At 34.1% G+C, this 22,227-nt stretch overlaps 1 protein-coding gene across 6 annotated transcripts in view; it reads left to right on the top strand.

The window, feature by feature from the left end:
• Pka-C1 (Protein kinase, cAMP-dependent, catalytic subunit 1) overlaps positions 1–22,227 on the top strand; it is a 545,341-nt gene that overhangs the window by 202,621 nt on the left and 320,493 nt on the right. For 5 of the 6 annotated variants that reach the window (XM_090410256.1, XM_090410255.1, XM_090410259.1 and 2 more), the window contains one exon: positions 3,699–3,836. The exons of the other annotated variant lie outside the window; for it this stretch is intronic. In XM_090410256.1, coding sequence (XP_090266382.1) covers positions 3,699–3,836 — 138 coding nt within the window. The remainder of the gene's footprint in view (positions 1–3,698; positions 3,837–22,227) is intronic. 6 annotated transcript variants of the gene reach the window in all.

Below are 22,227 nucleotides of genomic sequence, written 5' to 3'. Positions count from 1 at the left end.
ATTGCACGAGTATCTCGCAGTTGACTGTTACTTATCATGTTGGTATTCGATACAAGTAGATCATAGTGGAAGGGTTCCCCATAGCTTCCGGTGTGTGGGGGGGGAATTCGCCAAAACTTGAAGAGTAATAAAATTGAGCTAAAATTACTATTTGTATTTTATTAATATATATATATATATATATATATATATATATATATATATATATATATATGTTTCATATATTTAATATCCGTGAATAAAACAACTAAAGAAACATAGATGCATTTTCTTCCTCATATTTTTTTTCCCTTTTAAAGTGATGGTAAATTTAAAATTTTCTTTAATATTAAGATTTTCAAACTTTCAAGATTAATTTAGATTACATGAGTTCAAGATTATTTTTGAAGGAATTTGTGCAACAAGATTTCTTGAATTAAATACAGTTGATCACAAAGTATAATAAGTATATTTTTTATTATAAGTAATATGATTTATACGTAATGTGGAAATATGTATATAAAATATTTATAATTAGGGAAGCAAATGGCATTTCCGTCCATAGATAAACCGCTAAGGTAAACGCGGTATTAAATTCAGTTCTAGTCACCGATTAGAGGAAATTTTTTTCTAGTTTTTTTTTCAGTCGGTTTCTGAGTTAGAACTGTTATATTTTAAATTTAAAATATAACGAATGAATCATGAAAAATTTGGGTCGAACTTTGAACTAGTTTGAGGACAACTGGAATATTGAATCTTATGTCTCCGCAGACTGTCTTCATTTTACTCTTCTGCTGAGACCGATAGGAAAAGGTATCATAATTATATTCGACTCGGATTCACAGCAAAGAATAATAAAACACATGAACAGCGTGTGCAGAAGCACGGTAAATCTTTGCACAAGGGAAAAATCAGGAAAATGGTGCTTCGCAACTATTATAAAAATAATTTCCATTATGTAATGTATAAGAAGTATGTTTTTATTACATATTATGCGTGTATAAGCGCAACTAAAATCGTGGTTATCCTCCAAACAAGCTTTCAGGAACTTTTGATAGTTTGGATTCCTAATTAACACCCCCCCCCCCCATTTGAGCTACTAAGCTCTTATCTTCCGGACTACAGGGTTTTGCGTAATTATAATTACACAGTGTAATTTTATAATTAATTACAGGTTTCAAACAATAATGAAGTACAAACTATACCATTTCTTGTAATACAGTTTGTACTGTTTGCTATAATTCGCATAGAAAGCTGATACTTTTAATTTCATTTGCATTAATTTTTTTTTATTAATTATATAAAAAGTATAAAGCTCAACATTTAGGAGGTGAAATCTTTGAGCAGCAACCCATTCGGATTTAGTAGTCAAGTGATAGCGTCGCTACTTCACAAATAGCAAACTGTTGGTTCAAATCATGTGATTGCAGATGAATTTTATCTCTTATGAGACATCATCTTGCTTATTGGACTTCTGAAGTGATTTTAGAAAAAGTGTTTAGGTATTTAAAGCAAAGTTACGGATTATTTAGCTTTTAACCTGTTCACGTTACTTAATTGCTGAATTGGTTTCAAAATAAATGAGGTCAAAGGTTAAATTTTTGAGGGAAACGGAATATAATAAAGGATATCGAGTTCTTTAATATAACATTATGTCCCCTCTCTCACTGGCAGGGTTATAGTAAGGAATCCCACTGTGCTATGGATTTGCAAGCCTTAAATTATCTTGAAAAAGTACCATATTTGATTCCAACAGATTCTTGGTTTATTAAATGCACACGAGGATTCACAGCTTCTCTTGATTGGGATTCATGCAATAATAATTATAAGAATTTATGGTGTGGCCTAAATTTATTAATAGAGAATAACAATGAGGACATCGATACAGACATCGAACCAATTCGATTAGGACTAAGAAAAAAGGGGCAATAAAGGTGTCTAAAAATATAAAAATAACTCGATTAAATGAAATAAATACGTTGCTTTGTAAGTATGAAGAATACTTACATCAGATTCTTCAAGTTAATAAATAATGTTTGAGGGGATATGAAGTTCCGTCAGATTGGTTAATGCTAAAGTTCTATTTAGAAAGCAGATAGAAATGACTGAATTCATATAGGAATAAGCTTACTAAATGCAGTTTTATTCATAAATATACTATACATTTTGTAAAGATTTGAAATATTGCGAGCAATCTGCTCTCAGAAGAACAAAGATTTTAAACAAGGAAGATCGTGTATAGATGATGTTTGTTTTAAAACAAATCTTAAAAAGATGAATATAATATGGAGGCACATTTAGTTCATTATTGTACAAAATTAGACCATATGAAAATAGACATTAGAAGAGAGCTTGGTGTTCATAATTTAAACGAAAAGATCATAGAGAGAACTCAGACTTTAGAAAATATCAAATCCTTATAACTAAACGAAATAGCAGCTGCTTACAATTATGAAGTAATTAATACTATGCAATACATGGTAGTCTTCGCTAGTGTGTATCATAGTATTATTAGTACAACTTCAATTAGCGATATCTTTAATGCCACTGTTAACCTTTGTAACATTTGTTGGGTTCACGCGTACATACGAGAGAGAGAGAGAGAGAAATTCTATTTTAAGAAACGTTTCGGCTTGAATTCAGAGAAAGAATGCAAGTATGCTCTCTCTCGAAAAGAAAATGGAGTTTGTATTTGCCAAATAGCCATGTGCTACTTTATTCTTCACACCATTTACAGCTGAGAGAGAGGTAAGAAAAGTAATCGTTCAGCTTTAAGGCGACCCTTTTTGAATTTGCTGCTCAGCTGTTTAACAACCATTAACCAAATAGGTTTCGTAAAAATCGACAGTCCTTTTAGTTTTCATTTGTGATATTTCGGTAAAATGTTCAGAAAAAATACTTCGTTTCTTTTACCTCCTGTAAAACTATTTGAACTGAAACTAACCTTTAAATGAATGGTGTAGTAAAATATATCAAACAAATAATTATTTTAATAGTTTCTAATGAACGAATAAAGCTAGTCTGATGATAAGACGTTAAAAAAAAGCTCGATAAATTTTGTCGTTTACTTTAAAATAAGTTTGTTTTTTTTTGTTCTCTCTTATATCATTCGACCGGTGAGAGACCACTATTCCTTATTAGAGGCTCGAAGTGGCTTGCTTCAACGTGAAAAATAGAAAAAAAAAATGTAAGATTGATTTTAAGAAATTATCACGGTGCATTGTAATCTCCAAAATGTACTTGCAACTAATTACGAAATCCCAATGCCAAAATTTGTGTATTGCAGTAACATGCAAGAAAATCCGACTGTTTCATTTCAGTCTTAAAATCAACTAATAAGGCAGCTACGTGTAATTATTTCTTCTTTAAAATATTGGATATTTATTTAGACTGGACGTATTTTTTTATTTTTCAAAAATCATCTGAAAATTCTGTTGTTGGGTATGTCCAAACATTGTTTGGAATTAGAAAAAAATGTATGATAATACATCACTTGGTAAATAAAACCATAATACTTACTTCTCTCTCTTATAGCTCTGTCTTTCTATTAGAACAAATTCCTCATGCATCGAATCTCGAATGGAATATGCTGTGATAACCCTAGACCTCAGTGCTGGCATCAGGCTTTCGGTTTCTTCAGAAAAAAAATTGTCCGATAACGCATAGCACACCCCTATGGCATTTCTACATAATTTGTTACAGAAAACATTTTCTTCCAGGTGAGGATGAGGAAGAAGATGATGAAGATGACGATGATGAGGAGGAGGAGGATGAGGAGGATGAAGGCTGTTTGATTTTATATGAGGAAAAGGGTGTTGTGTTAGATGATGAGGCCAAAGCTCGATGTTACCAATTTAGTAAGTATAGACTTTTCTCTCATTCCCAGTGATGAACTGCGAATGGCATGAGAAAGTTAGGTCCCTAATTAACCATGGTTATATACTAAATCATCTGTCCTACGTTAAAAAGTGTCAGCTTTCCAGCTGATTAACCTATTCTTTCCTATCTAAGTTTTCCGATCCCAAAAATAACAGTCCTTTTCTCTCTGTTTATTATTGCCTTTATGTGCCTATTATAAGTGGTTAACTGTGGCCTCCAGATCCACGTTCTAACTTGAATATGGCTGCATTCATCCTTGTAATGGCTTTTATATCAATTACCTGATATTACCCATCACCACTATGTATTGTATGGTCCTTTGGTTTGTAAACGCACGCATGCTCCTCTTGTTCAACAAATATGAAAAATTTATAAATATACTGAAATTTGAAAAATCATCAAAGTGATATTGTTTCTGATGGAGTTCCAGCCGGTTTGTCATAAGCGAAATAATAGGTAAGAATCAGTAATTACTCTGAAGAGTTATTGTATGCATGCAATTATATACATTCTACCTGATGCATGTGTAACGATAAGAATTTACTCCTTTTTTTTTTTTTTTCATTTTATTGTATATGATGTTAATGAAATGCTTAATATAAAGGCTTACATAAACATTAGAGATTTTAAAGCACACAATTTTCAGTTGACTTGCTCACCTTCAGTCATATTTTGTTCTGTGTATTATCAGATATTTTCTTCTACCCTGAAAAAAAAAAAAAAAACAGAATTATGGAGTCCGACGTTATTTAGATAACGGACACCTTCAGATTTCATAGCATTTGCTTGAACAGAATATGAAACAGATGGACCTTATCACTTACAAAAGATATAAAGATATTTCAATCTTAATTTAATAAAAGCTTGAGTCGGATAATAATTGCTAAGTGTTTAGAAATAATATAAAAGCATATAATGTATATCTCAAGGAGAGACTACTGAAAGCATCTCAGTAATTTAAATGATATTTGATGTACAGATACCTTTGGAATGAATGTAGTAGCCTTTAGCCTTTTTTTTTTTTTATATAATTTTTCAAAATCGCGTGATCACTTTTGTCCCTTCCCACGAACTCGTGCTGTGATATCATTTTTATAAGTTGCCGATGATATCTATGCTTCCTGTTCGCTAATTTCTGACAAGAGTTGCAGTTTAGCGAGTCAAAACTCACATTGGACTAGTTACTCAAATTTCATCAGTACCTCCTAGGTTACATCTCATAAACTCATTCAAAGAAAATGCACTTAGGCAAGGACAAACTGAATATTATTGAAAAAACAGTAAAAAAAAATTTAAATATATGCCGCTAGTTTTTATTTTTAATTAGCGTATGCGTTTCTAATCAAAGAAAATGACCATGAGATGTAATCTCTGAATGTCCGCGCGGTAAGCATAGTGGCTTTGCGCTTCGCAGCCATATGACTGGGGATGGAGTGTCCCAGGTTCGATTCCCGTCGAAGACGTGAGGAATTTGAGGATCTTCCTCAGCCATAACCAAGTTAGCCGGTCTTGGGCGTGGACAGCAGGGTTTTTCCACCAGTTCATTCGGCGTTTTTCATCCCGCAAGCAGGCAAACCGGCTCCGTGAACACACGGATATCTACAGCCATAAATACCTAACTCCCCCCATGAGGGGGCTCAACTCGCCCCAATAGGGACGTGGGAGAAAAAGGGAGGAAACTCCATACGAATAAATAAATAAATCTCTGAATGTATTTGTTAATTCAGAACAAAATTCATTTTTTAAAGTGTGTGCATTTTGAAGGATTGCAAATAAATTTGCAGATTTGTGGATAAAAAACATCTTGGATTCATATATATATAAATAAATATGAAGCCAATTAATAAAATTATTAGTCTTATATGTGCAGATTGAAATGTGCACTTTTAAAATTATGTGCAAATGACTTAAAATTAAGAAATTTGTTACAGTAAACTGATGATTTTTAGGTTGATCTAATGAAAAGTAATGTTGCATTTCAGTTTGAGAACCACAACTTGCTCTCTTGGTATATGAAGTTTCATGTTTCGTTAGCTTTATATCATACAGTTTTATTTATTTTTTTCTTCGCAAATTTTATGAACTTTTTGAGAAAAAAAAAATCAAATTTTATGATGACTACATTCTGAAAATAATTTGTGAAATAAACGAACTATTCAAAATAGGAATAATTAAATACATTTTTGTTGAATTTCAACGAAAAGTTTCGATTTGATATTATTCCAGTAATTTTCTGAAGTAGTTCCATGAAATCCTATTTAGTACAGTTCATGCTGATTCCCTACAAATTGAATCCAGATGAACTATAATCCACATAAAAGTTGACTTGGGACTATTTTAGGTATGATAACAGTTCCAAATCAGTTGAACTTAATAAGCCCACTGTGGGGACGAGTATCCTGTATCAGCACATCAAGTTTCATCCAAAGCGAAACCGTGAGTGTAATTTCGAGTTATGCTACTCGGGGACTATTACAGAACATTTCGTTGGATAACTAGCATCTTCATATTTGAAACACATTAGTCCAAAACAGAATAAAGATCGTAAATGACAAAAAAAAAAAAAAAACCCTCTTATTTGTAAAAATTTGAATCAATTTTTATTAAATCCTGACAATGACCTCTGCAGCTTGCTGCAATGACGATTGAGAAATACGCGAAATATTTTAGTGGTTTCGCAATTCGAATCCCTTATTCTAATCTTTAGATTTAACGAATCTCATTTCAGAAAAATATTGCACCCAGGCAAGCTGCTTATTGAATCGAAAGCGTATATTTTGATGCTTAGTATGGAACTTGCTTTTAAAAAAATCAGCTATTGAAACGTTATTGATTTTTGTCTTCATTTCTGAGTTCCTGTGCCGCGAAGTCGTGGAAGAACTTATGTTGAGTTTTTCATTCGCTTATCTGTAGCCTGTATAATCAAATCTACTGTGGTTTTGCAAGTGTGAGAAACTTATTAGAATCAATAAATTAATATCCTTAATTTTTGTGATTTAGTATTTGTTCCATTCAGTAAGATTGTAACATTTAAGAAATGTCAATTCACGGTCAATCCATATCATAAGACTTCTGCACTGTAGGTCCTGCGACCTCTTGTGTGTGGGCAAAATATATCAGTGGAAATTAATCCTTTAGCTGTGAAATTATAAAACGCTTCATTTCTCCTTGACGCATTGAAAAGTATTCCATTCTCGAACCGTCTTTAGGAAATTCATGTCCACTGTATTTCACTTCTTTCGAATTAATTTTCTAGGCAGACACATTAAAAATGTGGCATTTTTGGCGGCGAAATATTTAAAAATTATTTCAAGCCGTCGAAATATTTTTGAAGAATGCCGACTTATCAAGAGTTCATTGGTGATGATTTCTAGTGGATGCTAGCGTGTGCTTCCTTCGGATTTGTGAACAGCATGTCTCCTGATTATATGTCAACTCACCGATGTAACTGTACATGCAGCTATTGAAATCTATTTGAGCCAAATTTTGTAAATATTCAAGCTGAACAATTTTCGCCAACTTCTTTACCTGATATCCAAAAATGTTAATTTTTTTTTTTTTTCATTCACTGTATCAGCAGTGAGTAAATATACATTAAGTGTGATTATCTCTCTAACCAGAAGTGTTACGGTAAAATGTCGGGAAGTAAAAAAATTTATATGACCTTTCCTGAACAAACATTCTGCTCATGTAATCAATAGCACTTCGGATTAACGCATCGAAGAAGTGTATATAAGGGGAAGAGATTTAACTCCTAGTTCCTGTGTCTTTTACGGTATCATTTCAAAACCTTGACCTTCCGTAATAGATTTTGAACTGAGATTAGCTTTTCTTTTGTTACTGCTTCCAGTAATAAATATTTGAAACGGTACAAGTTATATCTTTCATGAAAGAGTCGCTGCATGTGTATAAAGTATTGACAAAGATTTGCAGTCATAGTAATTGCTGCTCAGATTGTAAACCAGATAATCATTTACAAATTTTAATTTGTAATTATCGAATTTATGATTTTTTTTTTCTTGTTTTGTGTAATTCAATTCCAATGTAGTAGTAATATCTAACAAATAATATGGAACCACGCATTATTGATCTTAGTCTGCTCTTGTAGAGAACATATCTGATAAAACTGTGATAAAGTTATCATGATCTGAATGAATGAACATAGTAATTTTGTACTATTTATTGATTTTTGTGAACAAATATGTTTAAGAGAGTGTTACACTGTTACGTGCTGCTGTTACATCATATATAAAGCATTTCTGTTACGTTGCAATAATTATAGTGCATATGATTTTGTTATAATTGGCAACGTTCTCACATATGTTTTAACTGTAAGTTAATTAAAGCCCTATTATGGTATTCAATTCATAAACGAACTTCATAGTTAATATATTTACAGAAAGAAAGTTTCCTTAATAATACTTGGATTTTCAAATGTAAATCCAACATACTTTAGCTAAATTCCATATTTAGAGCTAAACTTAATATTAGTTGTAAAATAGTGTTTTATAAGTATAATATAACTGTATAGTCTACTTATTAATTCTGGTCTTAACGTAGTTCAGATAAAAAAATAATAATAAATGGTAAATAATCCTGAGCCTATGTAGCTCAGCAAGATATAGATATCTATATTTTCCTTCGTCTATACCTGAATCATAGGTATACACGAAGACCCATGACTTTCCAGAGACACCTGGGTTCTATTCCTCTCCGTAATGTGAGGAACCTTTATCTGGTCTCTTTCGACTAAAGGTGAGTTAGCCGGTCTCATACGGAGGTGAGGTTATTTTCACACAGTTTTTTCGTCCTTCAGAACAGGCAACCGGTCCCGTGAAAACACACACACGGATCTACAATCATGAATACTTGCCCTTAGGGGGATGCAGCAGAGTGACGAGCCGGCCGCATTAATTCATCGTAAACCCCTCATTAAGGGACGCTACCGTCCTAAGGGACGGATGAGAAGGGAAAGGAAAAAGATCACAATAAGGTGCATTTGACTTTATCCCCTGGTTGGGGCTTTCATTTGAAAATGGGCGATTTTGAATCTTTTATTACAGATATCTCCATGGAATTTCTAGATTCAGATCAGCATGCCACACTTCACCGCTATTACTGCTACACAACACGCGCGCGCGCGCACACACACACACACTGTACAACTGACTACGTGTGTTCTCAGTTAACAGCTGGCTTGCATGTTTTGTGGAAACTAAAACCCGAGTTTCCTGGAGACAAATCCCTACTACTTTCATTCAAGACCGACTAACTTGCCTTCAAGCGAGAAAAGCCTGTATAAAGAAAGAACTTATTCTGTGATTCTTCCAGCTGTCTCACCGAGGCACTATTACTACATACACAGAGAAAGTTGAACTGATTGGAGACATTACAGAACTCTTATTGAGATAAATGGATTTGTAAAAAAATTCAAAGGCTATCACATCGCGCCACTTAACTTGCAAATATGGTACTGTGTAACTAAATTCTGCAAGCCTCCGAGATACTGAATCTTATAGAATTTAGTGTAATTATTAAACGGCTATAAAGGCTCTAAGCCAAAATGTAGTAAATGTGAAATATGAAAAAAAGTAATACTAACAAATAACATGAAACCTTGAGCTAGACAAGCCGATTAAGGTGAGACTTAAAACAATTTCGAATAGTTAAAGTACACTTTAACTATTCGAAATTGTTTTAAGACCGCGAAGAATGGAAAGCAAGTGGGTAAGGTAATGAATGGCTTTTCGTCGATTATATCTATATAATATTTTTCATTTCAAGCCATGATTGTTCCATAATGTTTTCATATGTCCTTGATTTAACATGTTTTTTCAGTTATTCGAATGAGCCTTCTCCAGGTGATAAGTGACCGCTCCTGTCAGAACTCTTCAGTCACAAAACGGCTTTTGATTTATGTTCATTTCTTTTAAAATCTGAGTTTCGCAAAAGACATACTTTGTTTCTTTTTGAGAAAAATGTCCCTCTTAAACTGGCTAAGCGTATCAGTTCAAAGGTCTGGAAGTTTCTGACTTCTCTAACAAGTTTCAGGCCTAGGTTCTTTCCAACCAGGTGATGTGCGCCATATACAAGAAGTGAAAATTGCTGTTCTTGTGGTCGTTAGGGGATTTTCTAGAAATGCAGTTACGCCATTCCCAATCCCCCTATGAATCAGTCTTTTTTTGTAAGATCGTGATCTTGGATGGAATCTTGTTAATTTAAATAAAAATGGAACGTTGAAGTTTGCGAATGCTGCTACTCTCCATCTTGAAATAATCCCAAAGAAGCATTGCATCTAAAGTAATCTGTTGCATATACAACATTTTAAAACGAATGGATATGTCACATAGAAACAAGATAAAATAATAAAACTGTTAAAATGTTCCATATTATAATAGATTTTCAGCCATATTTCTTAGTCACCTTTGGTGTAGAGATGGTGGCAAGTAAGTTGAATAAATATACAAAATTAAAAGTTACAACAGTGATTGTATATGTTTCAGGAGGAAAGCTTAGTGCCCGATAGGAAGGAATAAGCCTATCCAAATAAGTTAGGGGATAGTCATATATATCAGAGAAATCTGTACTTTAATAGCACGTGTTCCTTTTTTAGGTCATGATCACACTTTTCATTTTTCTAGGTATATTCTTTGTGATAATATGAATCAAGTACTTTGGATAATGTTTCCTTCAACATTGACACATTGTAGAACCTAGGTCATTTACTCCTGTTGGATGCAATGATTTAACTTCATAGATATTCCAGTTTGCCCATGAGGCGGTTTATTGAATTGCGATCGTGACGCTTCAGGCCACTAAACTTTTTCCACATTTTCCTCAAATCTGTCACAATAGCTTCTGCTCTATGATGGGATACGTTGTGTTGAAAGAGAAATTGGTTTGTTTGTTGTGTAAAATAGCTACACTAGAGGGATTGTATTATTCAGAAGTGTTGCATTCTGGATAACGAATCCTTCCTTCTCTGTGGGACTGTATTATTCACTCTGTATAAGGGATTTCGTACCTACTGGCGTCCATCTTTCCAGGAACTAAAACAAATGGAGAAACTATAATTATTATGCATTCTCCACAAACGTCGCAGTTGGGATGATACCTTTGAGATAGGGCATTTCCAGGCATCCGACAACCATATTTGTTCATATCAGGAAAGAGTTCAGGGTGAACTGCTGATTTCTGTAGTTAATGCTGACTAGTTGAGTGATTTCTGTCTTTTCCCCAGTATCATGACCAGATATGACACTGAAAGGTGCTTGTTTGGATTTACGGTCAGAGCAATTGAGTTTTTTTTTTTTTTTTTTTAAAGAAATTTACAATACGAATACCGTCTATGACGCAAAGAACTTTTGCTTTATAGACAGTATTCGAAACCAGGTGTTTCAAAACAAAGGACATTGGCGATACCATTTGAACTACAGACGCTCGCCTTTGAAAGGATGTCATAAAATAGTATCTCTCTTGCAAGTACCATTGACAATATGTATATTGCTCTCTTGTAGTATGTGTATATATGTTAGCAGTATGGACTGTATAATGACAGATATTACATATGTTTCACTCTAAAATCAGTGATTCCGATACTAGTTTTCAGAGTGAATTTTTAAAATATTAACAGCTTTGTGGACTAATCTTTAAGTATCTTTCAGGTTCAATTTGTTTATCAGGACTTCACAATATTGTGTAGTCCTCTTTTTAATTTCCAGGATGAGGGGATATTATTATTATTAACATTTGACCTCCATGGAGTCAGAGACTCATCGTAGGAGGTACTCACTATTGCATACAATGTTCATCCAAACGTGTCTTAAACGGATTCAATGTGTCCACATCCACAACACACTCGAGCAATGCATTCCACTCACCAACCACCCACCGTGCAAAGAACCTGCTTCTTACTCCTTTGCTCACACTCTCCTTATACAGTTTCCAGCAATGGCCTTTTGTTCTACTCCCCTCTCCCATTCTATGAAAAATCTCTTCCATGTCTACCTGATAACAACCCATGACCAGCTTATATCTCAATCATATCCCTCCCCTCTTTCTCCTATTCTCGAGGCTCTGCAACTTACTTTCTTTCAATCTGTCCTCGTACTCCACATTCCAAAGACCACTGACTACTTTTGTGAATCTTCTCTGTACCCTTTCCAACATATCCTTGTCACTATGAAAACCCGGCGACCAAATCTGTGCACAATAATCCATATGAGACCTGATCAAGGCCTTATACAATGAATCATAACCTCTCTATTTCTGCATGTCAGGGTTCTCCGCGTCATTGCCATTATTCGATGTGATATCTTCACAACGTGTGTAATGTGGCCCTTGAATTTCAGGTCCTTGTCCACCATCCTCGATCTCTCATCTCTCTACTTCTGTTAAAGTTTTCCCACCAAGTGTATATTTTGCATCCCATTGAACTGACAGTTCCACATACCTGCCCATTCATGCAATCTGTTCAAGTCCTTTTGTAGGGCATTAACATCAGCCTGACTGTGCATTGCTTTCCCCACTTTTGCATCATCCGCAAACAGCTGGATATTACTAGATAAACCCAACCCAATATCATTAACATACAAATTGAACAACAACGATCCCAAAACGGGCCCCTGAGACACACCACTGGTGACCTTTCTCTTTTGAGATACTGCACCCGATATACAACTTTCTGATAACTATCCGACAGCCAGTCACTGATCCAACACAGAAGTCTGTTATTCAATCCTATCTGTTTCAATTTATTTAAGAGCTTGTCATGTGGCAGTCTATCAAAAGCCTTTGCAAAATCCAAGTACACCACTGTATATGTGTCTCCGTTGTCCAAGGTATTTGTCATCTTGTTATAGTACATAAGTTAGTGAAACATGATCTCTTCTTAACAAACCCATCCTGATAACCACAGAGAATACTGCTGTTATCAACCAATTTCTGTATCCTACTTCTCACCAATCTCTCCAGTTATTATCATAGTTGTTAACCATTATTTATTTTTATGTTAAATCTTGCTTAATCCGTTAAAGCAGTGTTCATGTCTCAAACTACAATCGGCGTTTATGAAACACGTCGGTTTTCTCCCTGGTGTACTTATCGTTGAATCCACTTGTACTTCTGGTGCATTATGGTCTTTCATATATTGTGGGTGAAGTATAAAATGTCTGTATTAATCAATTTATGCTGTTTTACATTGGAGAAGTTAAAAACAACTTAAAAATGGAGTTCATTCTGAACTATTCTTAAGAGACTTCAAAAAAAATGATCTTCCATCTTGTGGAAATTGAAGGGAATGAATTTAGAAAGGTTAAAAATGTAATTGTTTTTGTACCTTAATCACAGACAGGTTACATTATGAAGGATAGCAGACCCCCTCAGAATAAATCTATGTGGTCTGCATTACCCAATACACAGATATTTGACAAAATACGTATCTCTCTTTAAAGAACTTGAAATCAATGTGTAGCTCAGCGATATTCTTCACACTTCCTTGTGGTTCAGAAACTTAGGTTGTCGAACAGAAGGGAAAAATAAAGATTAACAGACTCTCAAAATAAGTGTTTGAGGAAAATGGCTAAAACACTGTGGTCTCAAGTTTATATTTCGATGTAAACAGACAGGAGATCAATAAATAATTAAACTACCATATTCCAAGAATAGCAAGAATCGCAAAAAAATTTTTGAATGCTATGATATGAAAAGGAAGAATCCTTTCTCCTTTTCAAAACAGGAGGAAGGATTCCTCCTGTAAAGCTAAGAATGAAATTGGCAGAAAAAAGAACATAACTGAAATTACTGCAGAAATCTAAATAATTTGACTGCAAACAGACTGGGCCGGAAAGCTCTGTTTATAGTATCCTCAATCCAGTTTACGTGGATGAGGACGATTCTACACAACTTAAATTACTGTGTTATAATTTCTACACTTAAGTGTTTGCAGGGAAAAAATAAAATGTAACATAGCAGGTACATCTTAATTTAATTGAGCTTTTCATTGATTTCTTAATGCGATTTGCTTTCTATAATTCGCTACTTTTTTCAGTAATCTAAATTGCTCGTTGGCATAATAGTTTCGTTTCATATCAACTTATAGCTCGTATATATACGAATTTATTTACAGATTAAAATGTCTTTCTTGAGGTTTACACGGATAGCATCAGAGATGTATTAGATTAACCACCAACAAAAAATCAGCAAGCGTAATGGAGTTCTACAAGATACTGCACTTTAATGGACTACAAATGGACCTCAGTTAGGCTCATTTGTAGTCTTCCTGTTCACATTCCATATTTCAGAGGATTGGTAACTGTCAATGGAATAGGATCTCACGTACAGTATGATACAAGTCTCACGATTGGTGAAAAATTTAAGTATTTTATTACGTTTCAGCTTTTCCAAAAAAAAGAAAAAAAAAAGCTGGAGAGGTTTGTTAAACAGAAGTAGCATGGCCTGTGCTTCCTTCATATCATTGGGACATTAAATGACATTGACGAATGTGCACCCTTAAGCATCCTCTTAAATTCTGGTATACCCGAAACAACATACGCCAAGAACCTTGATCTAATTTTGATCTTCCACCGTACATAACTAGTGCTTTCTGGATCAGAGAAACATTCTTCTTTCGAAGATTTGAAATTATCCATCTCCCCCACATCCCTCAACCAGGAAAAATTAGTCTGCAATGTTGCTTACCGTTCATACCTTTACGATGTCTCGTAAAGGTATGAAGATTGTAATCTGTCCTTTGTGCAACAAAAAATGATACGACCATAGCAAAATGCACTCCAAATCCACTTTAGATATTAGTTGAGAAAGCAAATGGCTAATTGCATGGATGTAATATCAAGCGTTCATCAGTTATTGTATGCTTGCTCTGGTTCTTCACTTTAGTGCGACCGCGGCTTATAAATCCAGCTCCTTTATTGGACAGTGACAATAGCACATACACAGCATACAGTGTGATTACAACTTTATACATCTGGATACCCCAGAGTGTCGTTCATATATTGAATCAGTGCTGCTTTCTCCGGAATATATATATATATATATATATATATATTTGATCAAATTGGCATGAAATATCACTAATACCGAATCCTATCATTTCACGAAGTGAAGTACTAAAATTTGAAAAGCAAAGCTGATATCAGAATCATAAATCGTAACAAAAGAATGAAATTGTTTGTTCATCCTCTGTAAAAATTTTCGGTCAGATAATGTGAAATTTGGTTGCGTTTAATTCTTTTAAGCTAGCAATGAAATTAAATGCATCTTTCATAAAATTGAAACCCAGTTCTTTCCACCTGTACGATATTGTTGTCAAAGATTCTGCACAAGGTTTTCATAATAATTTTTTTTTTTTTTTTTTAATGAATTTGATTTCACTGCATTTTAAAGTGCAGAATGCCCAGTCCACTTTATAGATCTCTTTGTATGACTAGGTTTATACTTTGGTATCCTTCTCATCTAAATACAGTAATATTTGTAGTGGTTTTAGTTACGGATGAACGGGGGGGGGGTCTGTTTTTAGTTACTATGTAACTGGGCCATATCTTATGCCTGTTAATTAAATGTTTTCTTCTTCTTCTTTCTTTTTTTTTTTTTTTTCGGGATGAAAAATTTGAGTTTCGGGACGAAACACTCTCCTTCAGTTGTGAAAAGGCCTTATAAAGTTTCTTCGCGTCACCGATGGGATTCGAATTATTTTTTAAAAAGAAGAGGCGCTTTATCGAAAAGGATTTAAGATGGTAACTTGCGTGCGTCGAAACTAAATGGATGCTTGAGAAAAAGTTTAATGTCGCACAGCCTCAGATTTAATAAGGCATGTACTGCTGGCTCTTCTTTCAAGGTGATTGCAATATGATTGACTCCTTAGGGAAGTCGAATGGAATCAAAATAAGCATGAGGTTAATGAAAGAAAAAAGCTGCAACTTAATTAATTTCAAGTTAAATTAAAATGTAACAATTAATTAATGTTACATTATAATTTTTTTTTTAATTAATTTCAAACAACAATCAGGCCTACATATATTACCTAATACGAGAATTTCTTCATTTATAATTATGACTGTCATCCAAATTCTCTTCTTGGAATTTCAATTGGCTAAGAGTGTGTCGGAAAAACTCGCAATAATACTTCGCCGGACTTACCTTCAAGTATCGTTCCTACCTGATGGGAATTAAATTCGTTCTTGAACTCGCTGAAAGATAAATATCCTCCACTTTCACATCCTCGAGTTTATAGGATTCGTGGCCTTTCTTATTACGGGCAAATTGGTCGGTCTGCTCAGATTCGCTTGGAAGAACATTGAGATTATATTCAATTCCATCAGTCTAATAATGTCAGGTTTGGTCTGCCACACTATATCAACTTCGCATAGAATTCATTGGAATAAAACTAAAGTCTTACACAAAAGTTGCTATTAGAAAGCATCTCTAAAGAAAGCTGTGAAGCCCATATCCGTCTGCGAACAACCTTAATAAAATTGAATTTATGAGGCTATTCTAATTTCCGGAGATTACAACACTCCTCACTTTTGTGTTAGATGTATATATATTTTTAATTATTCTTTTGTTTCCGTGAAATCTAACCGTTTTTGTAGGAGTTATCCTCCTGATAATTAATATCTTGCACTGTGCTTTAATTTTCAGTTGTTATTCTAATTTGCCTTATCTCTTTTTCTATGCATTGAGAATGGTTACGAAACGTGGCTGAAAATTCTGCCGTTAATAAATTATAATTTTCCCGTATGTACGTTATTCCGTAGTGTGAATAAGTTAATTTAATTTTCACGTAATATTTTCAGTTATGCAGGAAGCGATATTCATCTTCAGTTGAAAAGGTCCACATAAAGATTCGTCCACGGCCGAATTTAAGGTGCTGTTGCCCCTAAGCTATAACTTTTAAGAAGATCCTCTCTGAGTAAATTTTAGGTTTAATAGCTTTTTTGGCGACCCTTGTAATGATGTGAGGCCCAAAGCTGTAGCTTAAGCATGGCCATAAATTCGGCCATGCTTGAGTCAGAATGAAAATTCAACCGAGGCCTTTCTTTTCCAACTGAAGAACGCCTGTTTGCATGGCTTTTCTAGCTGTGCTGCAGAGACGCTCATTTTCCTGATAAAGTTTTCTTTGCCAATTCAATCATTTCATACAATTATACCAGTGCCGAAGGGCTTGAAAAAGGTGAGAAGAGGTCTTCGCTGCTCGAAAATTTCTACTGATGTGTCGGGAAAAAAATAAAAAAAGCTCCATTTTCAGAAAAAAAAATAAAAAAATAAAAATTGAGATCTCTGGATCTGGAACCGCTCTTTTATCTCCCCTATCATATCTCGAGAATTGATAACGATTATTAAAACACGCAGTGTATATATAATTCCAACATATTTACAAAAACACTCATCCTAAAATGCGCAAAAAATACGCATCTTAGGCATTTGCGTGGTTTTTTATATAAATAAAATTTAATTTATAAAAATGTACATAAAAACGCACAAAACTAATATTTTTTAAAAGAAACTCTTCGATTTCTTTGTAACTTCCTCATATTATGCATCCGTGCAGTCTCATTTCTATCATAATGACAAAAAATGAGTGCATACATGTAAGCAGAAATGAAACCAAAGACAATTTTAAGTTTTTAAATTAATCGAATAACTTTAATGCAAAATTTGTAAGTAATTTTTAAAATTAGATATAGATTTTTTACTTGTATATGATCAGTCTTGACTCCAGGAGGTGTTTGCATAATAATAAAATAACGATTGCAGGCGTAGAGTTCTGTGGCTAATTGGTTCAAAAGATATATTTCGGTGATTACACCACATTTTTTTATTATTCAGTTATATAAAACACTGAAATAATAGTTCCCGACAAGTTTCGTAAATCGTAGGATTTACATCTTCAGGGGGTAAATAGTATAACTTAAAGTTTAAACAAGAGAATTAATAAATACAAATCATAACCGTCTGACTATTCATAAAACTCGAATAACAGAATGCAGATATATAACGTTATTGACGTTGAACAATACTGGACGATGTCACGTGTTCTTGTTCATACAGTCCGAGCTCAGATTGAGGTAGATTTTTTATTAGTGCTGACCACACTTGATGGAGAATTAAACCTTGATTTTTATTGCATTGGGTTGGGTTTTTTAGCATATTAGCAGCTTCTTTAAATTTTCTTATATAACTGTTGTTTTCTATGTATGACATCGTCGTTTTATGCCAGAGTACATCGTGTCCAGTGGAAGTAGTATGGAAAGCAAGACCTGTTTTTTGTTCTCTTTTGTATTCTACATCTTTCTGGTGTTCAGCCATGCGTATTTCTCCAGATCTTCCTGTCTGTCCTACGTAGCAAATCCCGCAAGAGCAATGGATTTTGTAGACTCCTGGTTTTTTAAGAGGATGATGAGGTGGTTTTGGTGGCTGTAGGAATCTTGAGATTTTTTCCATAGGAAGGAAGGCTACTTTTATGTTGTGTTTGTTCATTAATTTGGCTAGCTTATCTGTAACATTTTTGATATAAGGAAGCGAGATTAATCCTGTTTTATTGTGTTGTTAGCTGGAGGCATTTCAAGGATTCTCTCGATGGTTTTTGTTTCACATCCATTCTGTTGGAGGATTTGTGTTAAGTATTTTAGTTCTTCATTACATCTTTCTTGTGTGCTGGAGATATTGTATGCTCTGTCTCGAAGAGTTTTAATTAAGCTTATTTTTTGTGAAGGATGGTGGTGTGAGGTTTCATTTAGAAATCTTCCAGTGTTTGTCGGCTTCCTATATACTGAGAAGGAGAGTTTACTTTCTTCATTAACTTCTAACAGAATATCCAGAAAAGGAAGTTTTTTTATTTTTTTCTTGTTCTAAAGTGAATTTTACGGTGTTGTGCAAATTGTTGAGATAATCTTTGAAATTGATAAGTTCATCTGTTGTTCCACTGAATATGATGAAAATATCGTCCACATAGCGTAGCCATATTTTTGGTTTTTTATGCTAATTCTTAAGAGCATTGTTTTCAAATTTTTCCATAAATAGGTTTACTAATACCGGTGATAATGATGAACCCACGGCCAGTCCTTCTTTTTGTTCCCAGATTCTATCTTTATAGGTGAAAATACCAACACCTACAAACCTATAGACAGAGACCCAACTTGGCCTACACACACAAAAAAAAATCATCTAATAAAAAAAAGTGCCTCTCTGGACGGAAGAACTTAAAAAATACTTACAATCGAAACATCCTTTGATACCAAGAATATATGGTGTTCCAAAGATCCATAAGACAGATATACTTTTAAGACCAATAGTAGATGGAAGAGATTCACCGACTTCCAACTTGGCGAAATACCTAACCAACATGATCTCACAACATATAGGAAAATCATCTTCCTTCATAAAAAATAGTAAACATTTCATAGAAAAAGTGAAAGATATACATATTGGTCCAACAGACATCTTAGCAAGTCTCGACATTATCAGCTTGTTTACAAAAGTCCCGAGGCAAGAAATTTTGAATCTCCTAGAAGACCTCTTCCCTCCGGACATCTTGAATCTTTTTAAACATTGTATAAACAATACTTTTTTCAACTATAAAGATAGAATCTGGGAACAAAAAGAAGGACTGGCCGTGGGTTCATCATTATCACCGGTATTAGTAAACCTATTTATGGAAAAATTTGAAAACAATGCTCTTAAGAATTAGCATAAAAAACCAAAAATATGGCTACGCTATGTGGACGATATTTTCATCATATTCAGTGGAACAACAGATGAACTTATCAATTTCAAAGATTATCTCAACAATTTGCACAACACCGTAAAATTCACTTTAGAACAAGAAAAAAAATAAAAAAACTTCCTTTTCTGGATATTCTGTTAGAAGTTAATGAAGAAAGTAAACTCTCCTTCTCAGTATATAGGAAGCCGACAAACACTGGAAGATTTCTAAATGAAACCTCACACCACCATCCTTCACAAAAAATAAGCTTAATTAAAACTCTTCGAGACAGAGCATACAATATCTCCAGCACACAAGAAAGATGTAATGAAGAACTAAAATACTTAACACAAATCCTCCAACAGAATGGATGTGAAACAAAAACCATCGAGAGAATCCTTGAAATGCCTCCAGCTAACAACACAATAAAACAGGATTAATCTCGCTTCCTTATATCAAAAATGTTACAGATAAGCTAGCCAAATTAATGAACAAACACAACATAAAAGTAGCCTTCCTTCCTATGGAAAAAATCTCAAGATTCCTACAGCCACCAAAACCACCTCATCATCCTCTTAAAAAACCAGGAGTCTACAAAATCCATTGCTCTTGCGGGATTTGCTACGTAGAATAGACAGGAAGATCTGGAGAAATACGCATGGCTGAACACCAGAAAGATGTAGAATACAAAAGAGAACAAAAAAACAGGTCTTGCTTTCCATACTACTTCCACTGGACACGATGTACTCTGGCATAAAACGACGATGTCATACATAGAAAACAACAGTTATATAAGAAAATTTAAAGAAGCTACTAATATGCTAAAAAACCCAACCCAATGCAATAAAAATAAAGGTTTAATTCTCTATCAAGTGTGGTCAGCACTAATAAAAAATCTACCTCAATCTGAGCTCGGACTGTATGAACAAGAACACGTGACATCGTCCAGTATTGTTCAACGTCAATAGCGTTATATATCTGCATTCTGTTATTTGAGTTTTATGAATAGCCAGATGGTTATGATTTGTATTTATTAATTCTCTTGTTTAAACTTTAAGTTATACTATTTACCCCCTGAAGATGTAAATCCTACGATTTACGAAACTTGTCGGGAACTATTATTTCAGTGTTTTATATAACTGAATAATAAAAAAATATGGTGTAATCACCGAAATATATCTTCTAAAATAATGATTGTTTTAACCGAATACGCTTTGTGCACGTAGTTTGTACGAACATTTCATTTTTCATTTAGTGAATCGCTTGTCAGCGATTGGGATGAACTGTGAATGTGTTTATTAGCATCTCTGTTCGATAAATGTTTATGATAGTGTGAATTATGTGTTGCGTGGTTATACTCATCAATGAAAACTGTGTCTCGAAAATTATATTAAGAAGATTGCATTCTCAATTTCAACTTTCATATCAGTTAGCTTTCTATGCGAAGCGATCAAACCTCCCTCGCGCCTGCGCTATGGCTCACTTCGTATTCCATAATAGGTCAGATAACTCCTCGCCATTTTGTTTCTCTCTCTTACAGCGCTCTAAAGAGTACCTTCGGTAACTTTCAGTTTGTTTACGTTACTGAGAAGAGAAGGTCTCAGCAGTGCATATTGTTACAATTATAGTGGCAATTCAACATGGGTTGCATAAAGGATTATTGGTTGTCTGAGTGTTCATCATTTATTGTATCCCTTACGGTATCTTTTCGTGTAGAGGAATATGCGGAAGGATACGCTATCCTAGACTCAGACATTGGCGTTTCCGTAGTGAGGATTTGCTGATGTATCTTAATTCTCATACAACTAGGATTTCCAATGTGTTTTCTTCGGACTTATCTCCTTTATGTGTTGACATTAATTAATTAGTTCATTTCGTGAGGTCTTCGGATAGAATTTTCTTGTTATCACGGATTACGAACATGGGTAACGCAGCCACCGCAAAGAAAGGTGACCCAGCCGAAAATGGTAAGAAACAGTAATGTCATAGTATATGGAGAATAGATGAAGTGCTTGCACTCTACCTCATCATTTACACGAGCACAATATACACTGTTTGTATGACACTTTTCAGCCAATTATAATGCTAATTTTCTCTCTGAAGTCTGAACACTATATTGTTATCCTAAACTTCTGTTTGCAGAAGCTATAACGTGTATGGTGTGCCGACTAGCAGACCTCGCAGCTTATCGATGATACTGAACACTGGCCGATCTAACCCGAATTTTGTGCAGCTTTTACAACTAAAGCACATGTTATAATAACACTGCATGCATTTCTTTGATAAACCTTATTTTGCCAATGGAAATGGAGCCTGATAATAAATTTATGCTTGCTGATTTGGGTAGTGTAGCGGTACTGTACTGCAGATGTCACTAAATCATAACTGAGATGATTGAATGATCAGTTGAGCTGAAGCTAACAAAACTAGTCTTATGGGTTAGATAAGAAATAATGTTAAGATTAGATATTACGTGTTTTAGAATTTGTGTAGGTTTATATCTTATTATTTATAATGTTGTGTAAGTTTTATAAGACTATATATATATATATATATTAATGTAATTTTAAAGTACAAAGCCGTAGTTAAATTTTAGACCGATTATGTCTAAGAGTGCTATATCGTTGTGTAGTTCCATTTCAGACCTA

This window comes from Typopeltis vanoorti, chromosome 20 (genome assembly GCF_054136105.1).
Source record: "Typopeltis vanoorti isolate ZY-2024b chromosome 20, IOZ_Tvanoo_1.0, whole genome shotgun sequence".
Taxonomy (NCBI): domain Eukaryota; kingdom Metazoa; phylum Arthropoda; class Arachnida; order Uropygi; family Thelyphonidae; genus Typopeltis; species Typopeltis vanoorti.
This window is presented reverse-complemented; position numbering and strand designations above follow the sequence as displayed.